This window comes from Pseudopodoces humilis, chromosome 9, assembly GCF_049639895.1.
Source record: "Pseudopodoces humilis isolate 2021_Gansu_Grassland_sample_001 chromosome 9, ASM4963989v1, whole genome shotgun sequence".
Classification (NCBI taxonomy): domain Eukaryota; kingdom Metazoa; phylum Chordata; class Aves; order Passeriformes; family Paridae; genus Pseudopodoces; species Pseudopodoces humilis.
In genome coordinates this window covers 21,300,328-21,317,486 of record NC_142208.1, presented here as the reverse complement: position 1 = coordinate 21,317,486, position 17,159 = coordinate 21,300,328, and the positions used below count along the sequence as shown (strand labels likewise).

General features: G+C 35.9%; 1 protein-coding gene across 3 annotated transcripts in view; it reads right to left on the bottom strand.

The window, feature by feature from the left end:
• Positions 1-17,159, bottom strand: part of DNTT (DNA nucleotidylexotransferase) — an 82,079-nt gene that overhangs the window by 18,006 nt on the left and 46,914 nt on the right. For 2 of the 3 annotated variants that reach the window (XM_088059654.1, XM_088059655.1), the window contains exons 8-10: positions 12,067-12,169; positions 5,032-5,295; positions 3,507-3,590 (exon numbers count right to left, since the gene is read on the bottom strand). In XM_088059654.1, coding sequence (XP_087915780.1) covers positions 3,507-3,590; positions 5,032-5,295; positions 12,067-12,169 — 451 coding nt within the window. The remainder of the gene's footprint in view (positions 1-3,506; positions 3,591-5,031; positions 5,296-12,066; positions 12,170-17,159) is intronic. The other variant, XM_088059656.1, reaches the window with a different exon arrangement.

The window sequence follows — 17,159 nt, the reverse complement described above, 5'->3', positions numbered from 1 at the left end:
TTACAAGCACACTTACATTCCACCAAACAGAAATTAAATAAGAGCAAATAATATTTGCTAGAGCATGGTTTATTAACTTCTTATAATGTCTTGAAAAATTTTAAATTATGACAGGCAAGTGGTTTTTAAGGAAAGGACTTGATCTTCAGCAGGATCAAGAAATAGTTTGACTCTAACTGATCTTCTTATCCCTTTTGCTGTACCCACAGACTAATAAAATAAAAAGAATGAAGCAAAAAGGATTTGGTCTGGCTCCCAAATTCTACCCCAGTCAATACCCCAGTGACTGTTAGAGTTTTGTGTGAAGATTTCTCTGCCTGGACAGAGCCAGTACTGTAAGATAACCTCTCTTCATCAGACAAGGAGAGAAATATGGAAAATATGTGTTTCAGTTTCCACATATGGTGCCTAATTAACCTTAATTAAGGTTGTGCTGAGGGATCTTGAGCAGCTTGCACAAGGAATACCTGCTTCCTGATTTATTTTTTTTTTAACTTTAAGGAAGATTTCCTCTCACAAAGAGAAGTATACTTACGAAATAAGTGTTCATGTTCCAATCCAATTTTATGAGCCAGTACAGATAAAATATCCATGTTTTATTGCTTCCTACGAGTCAAATAATTTTAAAAGAAAAGCACTAGGATTGCAATAAAGTAGATTCTCTGCTCTTCATAGTTTAATGCAAAAAATAACCAACAAACCAACTTAAACATTTTACAGTTTGGGCATATGTTCCCTTGTATAAAATTACAAATTATTTTTATCACTTATTTTAAGCTTACAACTCTGATGACCCTAAAAATGAATCAAACTTGGCAGTCACACAACTCACTGCAAACTTCTCCTCTTCCACTATGGGCCATCAGATTTCACAAGCAGACATCATTGCTGTATTCTGCACATTTCTGATCTTATTACACACTGGGTGGCAGTATGGAAGGCTTTTGTTCAAACTGTAATTTGTGGGAATAAATACAAAATTTTAAAATTAAAAATAATTTTGAAATATATTTTAATTTAACACATTAGGTTATAAATATTAGTATACCTGCCAGAGAGTCATCTCCCTGCTTCTTGTTAGAATAACACTACTTGAAAAAAGAACCTGTTTTAAGCAGATTATAAATTCAGTGCTGCCTGGTCAGAAATATTTCATATTGCATATCTGCCTTAGAAGTTTCTTTCTTTGTGGAAAAAGTCAGCTAATGTAATTTAGCTATTTCTGAGACTACAGCAGAAACAAGAACAGCATTCTGCTGTGTCAACATATTAACACAACTTCTTGTGTTTGAAATCTGCAGTGCATCTGTGGTTTACAGCAAAAAAGCAAAATTTGGAAGCAAAGTAGCTGGGTTTGGGATTAAATGAGAAATGGCAGACCTAGATATTGGGGGACAAGGGGGTGATGGCAGGTAGACATTTGAATGCAAAATCCCTCCCTGAAAGGGACAGCTGACTCAGTCATGTGCCTAATTTGATATATGGAAATCATAGATTAAGGACTTAGTGGCCAAAGCAGTTGAAATTTTCCCTGAAGATTTGGTCTGGGTGTTTTGGGTTTCATTCAGTTTGGTTTTTGGTTTGCTGGTTCTTCTTCTTTGCCGTTTTAAAGAACCCCTGCCTCATGAAAAGGAATAAGGAAAATTTTCTGAGTTTTGCTTCTCAGCCCTCTCTTTAGGTTCATTTCTTCAGTTTTGGGCTGTACAGCTGAGGAACTGAGGAAATGGAAGTTGAGACTCAGACATGTAGAAGGTCTGGAGATTAAGTTACAGTTACAGCTGAGGGTTTGGGGAACCACAATACGGGTATACACATTCTTTGTATTTTTCAAATTTCTAAGGCAGATACTCAACAGGAGAAAAAATGCCACAGTGCAAATGCAGAGCCTTGGAAATCAATGGATGTTTAAGACCTTAAATCTTTCTCTGCCTCAGCTCTTTACTTGAAAATTTGGGCTGACAAGAACATCTTTCTTCCCAGAGGACACTGTGAAAATAAACTCATCATTTATCTGTGAATCATCCTGACTAATCCAGTCAAAAACACACGGAAACTCACTTTTTTTTTCCCCAGGAAGATTTTAATGGTATGTCAGTTATAAAGCCTAAACATAATCAAGAAAAAATAATACTGATTCATGTTGTTCATGAAAGAACAGTGTCCATTTTGCATCCCTGTCCATTTGCATCCTCAAGGCTCTGAGTAAAAGCAGCAGGTATAATAATACATACTCATACACCAAGCAAGCAAATTTTGCTGCATACGAAAAACAACACTGGTGTTCCACAAATGCTTTGGCTTTCCCTAGTGCCATTTTCTGTTACACCCAAAAGATCTATTGAACAGAGCACATATTAACTTGCAGATAATAACACCAACCATATTATGTTGAGGAAAAGAGTTCATATTTTGAATACTTTCAAAATATAAAAGACAGGAAGAAATACACTGACATAATCCCCGAGTCTGTGAAGAAACATCTTCTTCAGACACATGATAGCATATTTATCTTCTATTGATTTTATGTTCTCTTCTGAAGCATCTAGTATTGACAATTGCTGGCGACAGGATATCTGACTAAATGGATAATTAGCCCGATAATTTCCCCAGGTTTCCATGTGAACTGAGGATGCCATAGCAGCATCTGGATCTGACAAGCACATATGGAGACAGCTGAAATGAGTCATGGCTTAGATCACTCCTGCATCTCAGAAAGAACAATGAGACAATACAGCATGTAAGTAGGGTTGCTAAAAGCAGTCTCCATTCTATAAGGAATATATAGGAAAGATTAATGTAAAATCTTGACATAGAACTTTTGCCTTTTCCTATAATGACATCAATAAGCATCTTCAGTATTGATTTTTGCTTATTATTTAAATGGCCTAATACAAATACAGACATTAAGCCAGATAAATGCAGAGATCAGTATGAGTGCAGCCAAGAGCCTTTATACCAGAAATTATACCAATTACTCCCCAGGCTGCCAAGCCTGACTAAACAGAATTCCACACAGACTTCTGAATGAAGGCCTTTAAAAGCAGGATGATCCCTAATCCCTACTTAGTGTCATACCCTGCAAAAAACTTCCTCAAGCCTTCTAACTGAGCCTCAATATCCCCTCTTCCTTTGCAATGTCAGACCAGTAGGAGTTGGAAGTGTGCCGAGGACACAGAAATGATCTCTCCTTCTGAAATGGGACAGTGAAGCACCTTTTTCAAACACTCCCAGATCCTATCAAACGCAAATGTCTAATCTGTATTTCTTGTTATATTTCAGGAATTACTTCACACTTGAAAAAAAAAAAATTAAAAAATAAGGATTTCCAGACTTGTTCAGATTTAATCAGGCTGTTCCAGTGAAGGAATATGTGAAGGTGGAACTGTTTTACCACCAAACAGATAACCAAACTAAAATATTCTATATACTTGAGTATAAAAAATTAACTGGAAATGCACACTCAGAAATAAAAACGCCTTAGCTTTATTTCTGAGAACAAACAGTACCTTTCTCCTGTCATATAATGCATGGTTATCCAATATCATCTTCCTTTCATGTGACGCATACCTCCGCAAATCACGTCCAAATTGCTGTCAAAGATATAGCAAATATCAAACATATGCACAAAACATCATTTTAATCCTTTGCACCTTTTAACACCAAACCAAATAATAAACTAAGGAGTAAAAATTACCTCTATTAAAGGAATATAGTCTGATAAAATGAATCATCTGAAAGGAAATGTTTTGATAGGGAATCGTCCATCATTTCACTCGGTTACTCTGAGAGCAGCTGGGCACTGTGTAAGAAGGTAAACCTGTGATGGGCTCCCACAGTCTGCAGGTGAATTAGCTCAACAGGGAGCAGGAGCTCAGTGAGGCAGAGAAAAATGAAGTCATTGCCTACTCATCCAAAGGGCCTCACACTGTGTGTTTTTAGTGTAGACACCAATCTACAGAGTTGAGAGAAGGGCTTTTAAGTTGCCAAACACTTCCAGGATAAGGAAGGACCTCAAAGTCTGCAGAACTTAATCCGAAGTCCAAATAAATACATTTTGTTATCTCAAAAGAGGGACTGAAGTAACTCATAATCTCTGCAGGAGAGCACATCAATTTCAACATTTTGCCTGGTCTAAACCATCCTGGTTCCAATTAACCTGAGCAGAACAGGTTGGCAAGGCACCAGTACTGCTTCCAGCACATCAAAAAGATAATTCAGAGCAGGCTCAGGAGATCTCCATTGTACCATGTAAACACTCCTGAAAAAAGTGAACATCAGAAGGCAAGCATGTAGAACAGATAGAAAAATATTTCTGTCTGGAGAGATTAATCATTTGAGTTTAGAGTTTGCATTAGGTAGAAATTTTTGTTTTGAAAATAGTGTACTTTTTACTATTATGCCAGCTAACTAGTGTCTATTGTGAAAGTAGCCATCATTTAAAGTTTTCTTATTAAAACATAAATCAAAATATATTTTATTCTAGTCCAAAACTAATGTCTAATTTTAAATTTTTACCAGTTTTTTACAATTTAAAAGAGTCAATTAAAATGCAACTGAAACAAAATAGTTTTATCTAATCCAAAAAGAAAGATGTCAAATTATTTTCAATTTCCTACAAAACAAATTAAGTTCCAATTCAGAACATCTCTTCCTCAAATGTTTAATTTCCTGTAAAATTATGTGACACTTTCCAAATTATCTCTCTACTCAGTAACCATTTAAACTGCTTCTTAACAGAATCATGATGTAAAAAGACAACACAACTGACCAAAAACCTAGCTCTCCAGTTCATAAACCTAAACACTAAGCTTCAAGGAGAATAGGTCTTAACTCTCCTAGAGAGACATCCATAAATGTTAGTGATTAATTCATCAGCTCCAACCCATGATCAGGGGTGGATGACAGCATGAAATGTGATGTGTGGACATCAGGAATAGGTTTTTTTTAAAAATCCATGAACTCTGAATAGTCCTTCAACAACAAAAATGTGTTTGCAATGCTTAGAAAACATATCCTGTTGTGGTCACTTACCCTGGAGCCTGTCCAGCCTAACAGAGCATATGCGTATTGTTCAAAGGGGGTTATGACCAGATCCACACGGATTGCCTTCCAGTCTTTGAGTTCTGCCATTTCCAATTTTTCTGATGTGTTGCAAGTGCTGTTGTCTACTCTTGGCTGATATAATTTTAAAATTGCAAAACACTTCTGAAAATGATCCATGGCATCAACTTTTCTGCTTGGCAGCTGCTCCTTTACAAATGTTGATTCAATGATATCACAATAAAGGAGTAAGCCCTAAAGAGAAGATATAGTTCACGTTGAATTGCTGAACTGATTTTACTGTTATTCCAGAGTTTCTAGATAGCTGTCTTAAAAACTCATGTGAAATGTAATTTCAGTAAACAAGGAACTATGCCAGGCCAAATCTGGGATAAGGAGAGACATGAAACAGCTTTAGATTTTGGAAAAACATTTGAGGGAAATCTGCACTTGTGGATACCTGACAGTAGTGAGGTCCTGCCCTGTACTAAAGAGATAGTATTTGCAATTGTTCTCCCTCCTTTTCTCCTAAGCCTTTTTCTAGTTAACATCATCAGAAATTTCTAAGTAAGGATTGATGTGTTCCCATGTGGCAGACATCTAGAAAAAAATGATTAGTCCAGTGCACAGTCTTGCTGACAGATTCCAAAGTGGAATATTCCATTTGGACTGTACCTGTTGCAAGAGATTTCCTTGTGACAAGGTCTGGAGTCTCCAGAGACACAGAAGATCCCTGACCGTGTTTTTTGCTCAGAGGGAATGCCCATTTCTTTAGATCCTTGGATCAATTATTGTTTCTGCTTTGAAATCACTCAAATGTTTATGAATTCTCCTTCCTCTGGATTAGGGGCTTTTTAAAATTGTGATGTTAAACTGAGAGAGTCTAGAAGTGGTTTTATTTGATATCTGTCAATTGTTAACTACAATGATGTTGTAGTTTAGGAATGGTATTGTCCCATTTAGTAGCCAGGCTAAAACCACTCCTCTTGCTTCCCCCTCCTCCCCACCCCCAACTGAAAACACAAAAACAAAGATCATGGTGTAAGAACAATTTTCTGGAAACAGCAACGAGGTAAGAAAACAAACAGTAACAGAAGCAATATTAATAACAAAAGGTATAAGACAAAGAAGCGATTTACATGTAAATTACCAGACCATTTCAACTACCACACTTTCTCTCATTGGAAGGAACATTCTTCTTCTAGGAAGAGAGGAAGTCCCTTTCCCCCATTCCTGGCAATGACAGAAAGTGGTATGGAATAACGTTAGGGTCTGGTCATGCCCCTTCCCTCTGATCTGGGCCAAAACCAGGACAAATAGACTCCAGATAAGACCACTTAATGTCCCAGGCGACAGTGAACTGATTTTTGGAAAAATACCTCAGTATTAAAAAACAGATTTTGATTATTTCTTTTATTTAGTGCAGATGAGGAAACTTTACATGACAATATCTTAAATGCCTTGAGTATTAAGTAAGTATACATATAGATACATTATATATATATATATATATATATGTATGTATGTATATATATATTACTATATATTACTATATAGTAATAAAACTACTTTTATCACTCAGAGCTATAATTCTGGTGCAAAAAAAAAAAAAGCATAATAAGATATGATTTCCATGAAGAGACTCTGATAGGTATTATTACATTTTTAGCCTCCAGCTTTTTGTTGATGATAGTTCCAAATTAACAATCCCATTATTTTACTGAAAATCAGTTACAGGTTTTTTAGTGGGTCAATGAGTCATCCTTTTCAATGATAACTATTTATTTGAATTGTCATTCTTTCACTTGTTAGGAATTTTTCCTGATTATGAAGATTTATAGTGATATGAGAAAACTCCTTATATAGCTTTTTATCTTGGATAACTAGTTTCCATGTCTGCTGATTTTAAAATGCTTAAATTTAGCAGGTGCTCTGTAACATCTATCTTTAAAGCAGCAATTTTTTCTTAATTTTACCCCAATGTCACGAGGCACTGATGCTTGCTCTTTCCAAATATAGACTCAAAACAGCTGTTGAATGTTAATGCATAACTGCTTATTTTCCTGCTCTTTTTTGATGAAACTATCCTCTCTTCAGGTTAATTTTGTTGCTTTCAATGCTAATAAAAATAATCTTAATATAATGAATCATTGACCATTAACGTGATGACTTCACACTTCGATTAAGCACCAATATTCTTCTCATTTTCTATAAAAATCTGTTAGCTACTTAGCAGTACTTTCTCATCTTTTGCTTCATTTTTCTTTTTGCTCTCGGAGATTTGGGATACTACATAGTATATACCAGAAGCCAGGGTATCACCATTAAATAGGAGCCAAAGCCTAGGTCATATGCACTGGGACAGTGTTTCCAAATAACCTAGTACAATTAGACGTCACCATCACTCCATGAAGTAAAGGTGAAATGGCACTTAGGCACATTTGGAAAAAGCACTGCCTGAAGGGGCAGTCAGCTGTGAAGATTGTGTGAAGTTCTGGCCACTGCTAGCTGCAGCCTTCTCATTACTCCGTGCCAGGGAATCTGCAGTTCTTTGCACATTTCAGATTGATCTATACACCATCATAAAGTGCTGTAGGTCTTGTTTACACAATCAACTTTTAAAGTGGGCATTTTAATTTCTCAAATTTACAACACCATCAAAACTAAATGCATTTTTTGGACAGTTATGTTAAGACCTTCAACAATTTTCCATTTTTAGAATGACTGCACACTTTTACTTAAATATGCTGAGTGCTGGCACATCAATAGCATTGATACTGGAGTAAATCCATGTTCAAACTGAGGAAGAGTATGACTTCTTAGAAAAATATTAAATCAATCACTGAAAAAACCATCAAATATGGTCACTAGCATTCTCAGTCATTTTTAATTAAATGGAATCCTATTCTATATCTTTAGTACAACGTGCTGTCATTATTTGTAATTGTTGCTAGCTGGATTAATTCTATTAAAGTTAAGTAGGATCATTTTTTATCATCTGAAAATGTAGTCCAATATATTCTTCTGAAATATATATGTTGTTGCTCTAAATTTGCTTCTGAGATAGTTTAATAAAGTGAAAATGGATTTCTTTTTTTTTTTCAGTGAAATTCCAATATCTAACCCAAAATAGGATGTAGTATGTTAATTTGGAAAAATCTCAACCTAGATGAGACAGATGGAATTCTATAAAGCTAAATAGGAATAAAGGAATACAAGAATAAATAAAGGAAGAACTAAAGGAACTGATGCCTGGGAGAAGTCAGGCCTTGTAGGATAAGAAATCATTAGAAAATGGCATCAAAGATTTGATCAGCAATGCAAAACTCAGCAGCTGCTGCATAATCATGCAGCTGCCTTGGTCCCTTTTTCATCTTGAAGTGCCCTGTGTGTTGGAAAGATCCATTTCTGGAGCAGCCTGGCTTTGACAGCAATGGACAGGTCAGCACTGGAATCCATGAATGAAGGTGTTTACTGCCCTATGCCATGGGCTTTGCACTGCTGAGCAACATAAAGAGACAGACAGGGACTTACAAGTACCTACTCACCCACATACAGCTATACCACACACCCCAGAAAGATTACATGTCTTAAGAAAAGCCACTATTGCCTGGATCTTCACATGGAACATAGCAGGAAATGGAACACTTCTGCCTACTTTATACAATAACCTCGCAAGCAGGATAATCAGATTCAGCCCTATACTCTCTCTAAAGAAATTTAAGTCAAGATCTCTCACGTTCAGGGCTCTAACCACCTTGCAATAACCTATTTTAGGTAAGAATTTCCTCATCTATGTCAGAATGAAACAAAAATAATCATAATGAATTGCAAAGAAAGCTGAGACAATGTGTTCACAAAGGAGCTCTGCATCCTTATGCACTCTTTCATCTGAAGCAAAAGGTTCTTTCCTCTGGCTTCTTAATCATTTCTGTGTCTTGTCTTAGAAACAGGTTTTGTTGCTGGCAAAATCCAGCACTGTCACTTAGTAATGAATGTGTGGCTTTCCTGTGAACCCTGTTCCCAAAAATCTGTTTCCAGCAAAAGAAGAAATATTACTTGCTCCTCACCATCCTCTTTAATGGGACATCAAACCATCCCCTTCCTGATCACCTCATCAAGGGTGAATACTAGAGTTTAAATCAGATTAGTAATATATTAAAATAGGTAAGCACAGGCAGGCACCTCCATTACTCATTTTCCTAAAGCCGAAAGAAAAATGCAACATTAAACTTACATGAATACAAAGGGGAAAACCGAAGAGTGCAGGAGTGCCTGTAGTAGCAGTATCTCTTCCATTGTTGAAAGCATGTATATAACAGGAACACAACTAAATATAGCTATATAGGTTTTCAGCAAAAAATGAAAGAATTTTTTTCACAGTATGTGAATGAAGCTACATCGACACAGATGGCTGAGCCTGTTTGCCCACAGACTTTCCAGCTCTAACCCACAGAAGTAATTTCCTACTTTCTTTGTGAGGCTTTTTGGAACCACTAAGACCATAACCTGTGTACTGCATCACAGCTTTTCCATTTTGCCACTCTACTTTGAAGACTTTGTGTTCTCTGTTCCTCAGCCCGTTCATCCCTGGTGATGCTGCATCAAAGAGCATGATGGTGCTGATTTAGCTACTTCATTTTCAGCAGCTTTCAATGGAAGGATCTTGTAACACAAAACTTTTCAGATAAGAAAAAGGCCCTTTAAACTATTTAAAGCTGTGGTCCATAATTTAGAAGTTAAACATTGTGGAATCCTTCACTCAGAGCTGTCAAAAGGAAGTCAACATCATGACCTCTGTGATGTACATCGATTAATTTGGGCTTAGAAGCAGTAGCACAAAAGTGGCAAGCTGTGAAGCAGACTACTACAAAAAGTTAAAAAGTGCTTTATTTGGGTTTTTTTCCTGTCCTCCCCTCTCCCTTAGAAATCAAAGATAATAAAAAGGCAGGAGGTGTATAAATCCTCTCTCTCTTTTTTGCATTTTGATTTTGCTGGCAGCTTGTTTTTCAGTAGTGCCAGTAAAAGCCTCTATATTACAAATGCCACAGTAGACAGGTAGTGTAACTAGTAGTATAAACAATGAAAAATCTGGAGGACAAACAGAACACAGGAAACAATTTTCCATAGCTTTAAACTATACCCAGCTTCTTTGGGTTTGGTTTCTATGCCATTGTGCTTGTGACATGTTCTTCATGTTGGGATTTTTAGAGGAACCTTAATCCTTTTATCAAACTCTTGTCCACCCTTGACCTTCCATACTCTGCCCACACTCCTTTCCGCCAAATAACCCCCTTAAAAAGAAAATCAATAAGAACAATTCATTTTCAGTTTCTTTCCTTTCAATTCCTTTTAATGCAAGCAGCTCAAAGTGAACTGAAAAACTCTAATACTTGTCAGACTTCTCAGATCTCAGCCATTTTTCTCAGTAATGTAACCAGAAAAGAAAGAATGAGAGGCTGCACTCAGGGCAGGCCTTGCTCTGTTGTCACTTTTCCCTTCTGCTCTTCTATAATAAACATGATTTTGGGAGGATCCATACATGGTTTCCTAGGATTCAAGTGTGTGTAAGAAAGGAAAAAGACAACTTTTCCCATAGTAAAGAGAATATAATAACCATGAAAGAACTTATACATTAATAATAAAATGATAAAAATAGAGTATTTCCTCAGCACTCATTAAGTGCCATGGCTTCATTGCTTTTGACTAAATAGTACCTGCTATCAATCTACTCCAACACATACAGCTTCCACAGAGAAATGAGAAAAATCTAAAAAATTAATAATAGCCTGTTAACACTTCAAAGACCAAAAATCAACTGGAAGAAGAGGAATTCAGCTAATGTTGCATTTTACCAGGAAAAAAACCAAGTTTGAAGCCCTTCCATTAAAACCAGCCAGAAGATTTTGACCACCTTGAAACAGATAACTTCATACAATCACATAAGCTTTTGTGTAGTTGGATGTTTTGATCTTTCATGTGTTAACCCATTATACATTAATTAAAGTATGCAGCTCAAGAACCAATTCAAAAGAATTCTCTGCAGCCTGTCTGCACTGAAAGCTAACTTGACTTAGCAGTGAGGCACTTGGTGATTCACCTCAGGGTGTAGGCCTTTTACTTGTTGAAATGTACTCCATTTCTTTGAACAGTGCTAGTAGTAAATGTTGAAAAATAACTCAGCTGCCTAGAAAAGTAAAAGAAAAACAAAAGGTTTTTTTCCCCAACACAGTATATTTTCCTGACCAGGAATATTTTAGCTACCTGCACCTGTTATAACTGAGACACTTCCAACTTTAAATCTGCTGGAAACTGAAGAGCTGGATAGAAAAACAAACAAACAAACAACACAAAATAAAAAAAGCCCAACAAAACAACCAGAAATCCATCACTTAGATGAGCAATTCCTCCATGAAATGACACAATCATCTAGCAGTTTGAGTTGGAAAGGACCTTGAAGATGTGTGCATTCTTCCAAACACAGACATCATGGAAAACTACATCAATTTTTCAGTATTTCAGTGGAAGCTGGGAAAATTGCAAATTAATGGACTGAAAGGAAGCCAGAATTCCAGAGCTTTGGTGCCTAAGTTTCAGACTTGCTCACTGCCCACCATGAGGTCACCCAAATCCACCACACTTAAAGCTGTATCTCCCTGGAGCAGCTTCCCCTGGGAAAACCTACTCCCACCTCAAGGAGAAATTAAAAAAATAGACAGTTTTTCCAAAGTATAACAATTCTGTCTCAAATTCTACCTAGCTTGATTTCTCACCTCTGACTAGCTGCGTATTCTTAGGGCAAGATATTACAGAATGTATGTGCACTTCTGATATAACCTTCAGCTTTAGCATTTGGAGCTAGAGGATGCACCTAGATCATCACAGTTAGCAACAAATAGAGCAATATCCTGCTCCAAAATATTGCAGTCAGCTTTAAAAAGGAGCATGACATTCTTTAAGTGGTATATAGGCTTAATTCAGAGGAGTTAGAACACGTCTCTTGGCAAAGTGCTTTTTAGTTCATACCTGCTTCTTCCATAAGTCAGTAACTTTATGCAGAAGTTCATCATCTTCTCTTGGTCCTGGATTGGTGATCAAAAAATCTATGTCATGTCCAATATTCTTACCCCTAGAATGAAAAAATAACATAGACATTAAGAGTTCAGTTCCTGTTGAATTTTGCTCTGTTTTCAAAGAAAGGATTTTTGCTGCATTATAAAAAAAGTTTGCAGAATGAAGTGATAGCAATGTTGCTTAAAGCATAACCAAAATGGAATCTTTTATTTCTATTATGGAGTCTCTTGGTGTTCTTTATAAAACAATATTTACCACTTTTTGATCTATGTCCTCTGTTTTTCAACTAGATACTACAGATCCATTTGCAGATGTTAAATCTCACTCTTCCTTCCCCTTAAGTCCCAGAAAGGAAGATTTCAGTCATCTTTGGATTAAAAAAAAACCATAATCAAAATACTATGTTACATATTATGAATCCAGTGCAGTAACAGCAGATAAACTTGCCAAACTACCAGATTTTCTTTCCTTTTGATGGACATTTTAATGTACGAAACTGTGATTATGAACATTGTTATTGTTTCTTTTAACAGCAGATATAAATCCTTTGACTGTTTTGCATTTCTTTTAAATATAACAATTTTTTAGAAAGATTGAGATTGATTTTCTTTGAGGACAGTGCACTAAGAATTTCCTAATTAAATCCATGTGCACAAAATTTAATTGCAAATGTTCTTAATGAAAAATTATGTCATAACCTCTTGGTTTTTTCTGTTTAAGTCTAAGCATTCAGCTTGCGTTTCATCTACTTTCCAGAGGTGCTAAACCTAAACCTGATTAAGACATAGCTACCGTTGGAAAACAGACAAAAGCATGTTATTGGAATGTTTCCCTTCAGAATTATAAAATGTTTGAGAACACATGAAAATTTTTCTCACAGTGCAATTCATCTGAGTATTGGTCTAGGTACTACAACAGGAACTCCATTCACATTTACTGAGTGCAATCAGTCCAGCCTAAGGAGAAATGAGCAGAGATATTTCTGCAATGAGAATAATTCCTCTTTATGGAGTTGGTGGAGTAAGCGCCCAAAATCTGGAGTAGTGACACTTAAGTGTAGCACATCTCCAAATGTTTTCCGTGTGTTTATGGGAAAAGTCTGCTTCTGCTGATGTTCACAAGGGTATGTGATGTTATAGCTCAGGAGGGTTTCAGTCAACACTCTGTCAAGCAGAGAACTTGTGAACTGCTATTCAAGCAATGAAAACAAAACTGTGTGACCCAAAATATATAATTTTTTTATTTCATTGATTAATTTATTCTCTTAAAATAATGCCTAAAACTGAACCTGGTTTCTTAAACTTGGAAATTTGTAGGAACAGAACTGATAGGCAAACTTGTCAATTGCCATTTGTGTGACAGGAAGACATCTAACTGACAGATAGTTGAACAGCATTAGCACAAAGTTGTAAGAAGATGAAAGTCTGGGGTTTGCATTTGACAAGCAGTCTAACTCACTATCATGCAACTATTGTGCCGTGTCTGCAGCAAAGTCAAAATTCCTTAAACAGGTGGAAATTATTTCAAAAGAGGTTTCAAACAAAGCATCAGTCTAGGCTTAGAAACTGAACAGCAATTCAAACTTAAGAAGTTAGAAAATATCTAGTATTCCATGTAACACTGAGTTATTTTGTAGGATGCCATTCATTATCTCTGAAATTACAATTATAATGCAAAGCTCTTACATAGCACTTTTTATTAACATGATTCAAAATATTTTTTCAAAGGGAAGGAATTTACTATTCCTTTCTTAGGGATGCAGAGTGGCATAAGAATATTTGCTTAAAATTATTTCTTAAGGAAATCAAAAGAAGAAACTGGAAGCTGATGGAATTGGGAGCTGATTCCCAGTGTTTCCTCAACATGTACATATTTTAGGTTAACAACATCTACAAAATCCTGCATTAATCAAGCCATAAAATCACAGGAAATCCAAGGTGCTTCATTGGCCCTCTACTTCTCAAGACAGAGAGCATTTATTGAAATGTCCTCAGGGGCTTTTTTTTGGTGAAATTACAGAGTTTAAATCTCAGATTAGCACACAATATTAGTTTTTGTCAGAGTTAAATTTCAGATCCTTTCTGACTCATTCACATTGGACAAATTTCTGCTGAAATTGTTAAGTTGTTAGTGAGATATTTAGTCTAATTGCCACTAGCACTCTTTACCAAACACTGTATTTCAGCCTAGAAAAATGTATTATTTTCTGTAAAATAGAAAAACAATATAGTTAATTAAAAGATGTATGATATATATTGTTCACAGCTTGTAAATCATGCAAAAAGGTTCAGTAAGGAATACATGGATTCAGATCATCATTCTACTGAAGTTGAAGGTGGCCAATAATTTCAGCAGAGTAGGGTTTTTCACATAAACATATGTATATGTATTTGTGTGTGCATACAGACAAGCATAAAATCATGGGTACTCATATAAAGTTACATAAGGGGACAAGTTATTTGTCATTCACTGGCTGTTAAATAGAAAATACAGTGCCAGAGCTTGGTACAGGGAGTAGAGTCTTAAGAGTTTTCCTCACTAGAAAGACATCCTAGTCAGTATGCTCCCTCTGGATCTACAGATCTCCCATTTAATATCTCAGGGTGGCATAAACCCATCTGAGCTCGTGATTTTAGCACACTAATGAATGATGGGAAATGCAAGGATTTGATTCCGGCATACCACAGTTTATGCACTCTAATCACAAAGACTTTATATAAAGTGTGGGTACTTCTTTTAAAATAAGGAGAGCTGCAATGATATTTTAATAAAAATAATATACACCCTCTTAACATGTATGAGAATTGCACAGAACTTGTCTATTTTCTAGACCTCCTATGAGATTGCAGTGATAATCTGTCTAGTTTCTGCATTCTACCTGGGCATAAGTAGGATCTGGAAAATTATTTGCTTATACCTGGAATTGCTGAAACTCTGGTGAACCAGGAGCACAGATGTACCCCAGGAGCAAAGTAATCCTGAACAGAGCTGGGGAGTTCAGGTTTCTGAAGCTTTGAACAGGAAAATATTCAAGTTCTGGCTTTCCTATTCAGATCCACTTACATCTTTTTCTTCTCTTCAAATTTAAACCTAAATCTTTGCTGGGCTGGAGCTATAAGAAAACCAGCACCTTAAAGAATAAAAGTGCAGCTTACCTTCTGTTCTAATAATTTATTCAAGCCTGAAGACAATAAAAGGCAGTGCACAATTAATTGTGTTCATTCCTTGGCTAAGCTTGCATAAAGCCTGTAAATATTTCTTAGCAATCAATTAACTACCTTTACAGTTGTCGGAATTATCTTTCTTGCTGTTATTAGATTCCAAGTCATCAAATATAACTATCATTATGACTAAAGCTTAAAGGTATGAATGTATGGCAAATGATAATCATAGTCTTAATCTACAATGACAACACCTGTGTGATTAGACATTTAACAGTTGTATGTGTGCAGAATATTTTGAGATACTGGAATAGTACATAATGGGTAAGACACATCAATGGTGATTCTGGTAAAATTATTTTAGCTGGGGAAAGATGGACTGACATTTCCCTACTACTCACAAAACTTCACTATTGGATGAGAAGAATTACTTCCGAATTTAAAATCTTAAACACTACACTGGATTTGTCTTTGGGTTACTTAGGCTGTTTGGAAATGGGCTCCTGTGATGTCCTGCTTAACAAATTATATTTTTCTGGTTTCAGAGATTCACACTTCATTCAGAGTGAGATTACAATAGTTTTTGCAAATCCTTCTCCATCTCTTACTTCACTTCTGTGTAAAAACAGTTCTCCAGTTAAGCAATTTACCTCAGATCTGTCCTTGTCAGCTAAATAACAAATAATTTGCCTGACTTTGGAATAAAAATGGAAAAGCAACTAGGATTTTGGACCAGGAATCCAATGTAGTACCATGCATTCCAGAACAGTCTAAAATACTGTTTCTTCACAGCTGCCATATTGTGTCATTCAACTGGTTCTCAAAACCATCTTAAGAAGGGCACTTCACTCTCTTTGTGAAAGATTTCACTTAATATTCAGAAGAAGATTTTCCATTGCTGTTCTGAAAGGCCATCAGCAATTACTGTGTCCCATTTATTCTGCAGTCTCAGAATGTGGACTGGAGACAAGCTGGAGAACTAGTGTTTCTATCTCTCAAAAAACACAGAAGGAAAATTTCTGAATAAATTATCGGAATTTGTTGTTGCTGTGGGAATTTTTGGTTTGGTTTTAGGGTTTTTTTGTGTTTTAACAGTCACAGCATAGCCATGACTACATTTACTGAGCAAATACTGCCTATTCCTTAATCAGAGAAAATTCTTGTTGGCATGATAAAATTGAAAACGTTGAACAAATTCCAATGTGTGTTAAATACTTCAGTGTTTACATGAGCACTCTGAACTTTACACATGAGAACACGGCCACAGATGATCAGAAACATAAATTGTTTGCACAAAGTCAAGCATATATATTTAGGAACCTGGTAGACTAACAACTATCAGGTGCTTATTTCCAGTGTCTGATCAACTATAATTAATACTAAAGAAGCATAAATGTTGTGGGGTTCCTGGAATTCGGCAAATTAATTGCATATAATTAATTACATTATAAATCTTCAAACCATACACTCATTTAATGGTAAAAAATATAGCACAATGAAGTGGGTGCAAATAATGGTGAACATAAATAGATTTGGCATAGGTATTTTGAGCTTCTTTCTATGCAACAGAACTTTTTATTCCTGTCAAAATTGTGAAAAAATAATAATCATGGAGGAAGACAAACTCTCAAATACTGGGTGTTGGCTGATGTTCCAGGCTAATCTGTTTGGTGAAACTGGATTGTATTTACTAAAGCAGTACATTTATGATAATATTCAGATGCCAATCAATATTTTAGTCATGACATTTGCAGCCTATACACTGAATAAGAAAAACCCCACAACTCTTAAATATGTTATGGAGAGCAATTTTATCAGGAAAGATGGTGAAAAAAATCAGTCCATCAGGAATTGCTATCAGGAATATAGCCAATATTCACCATA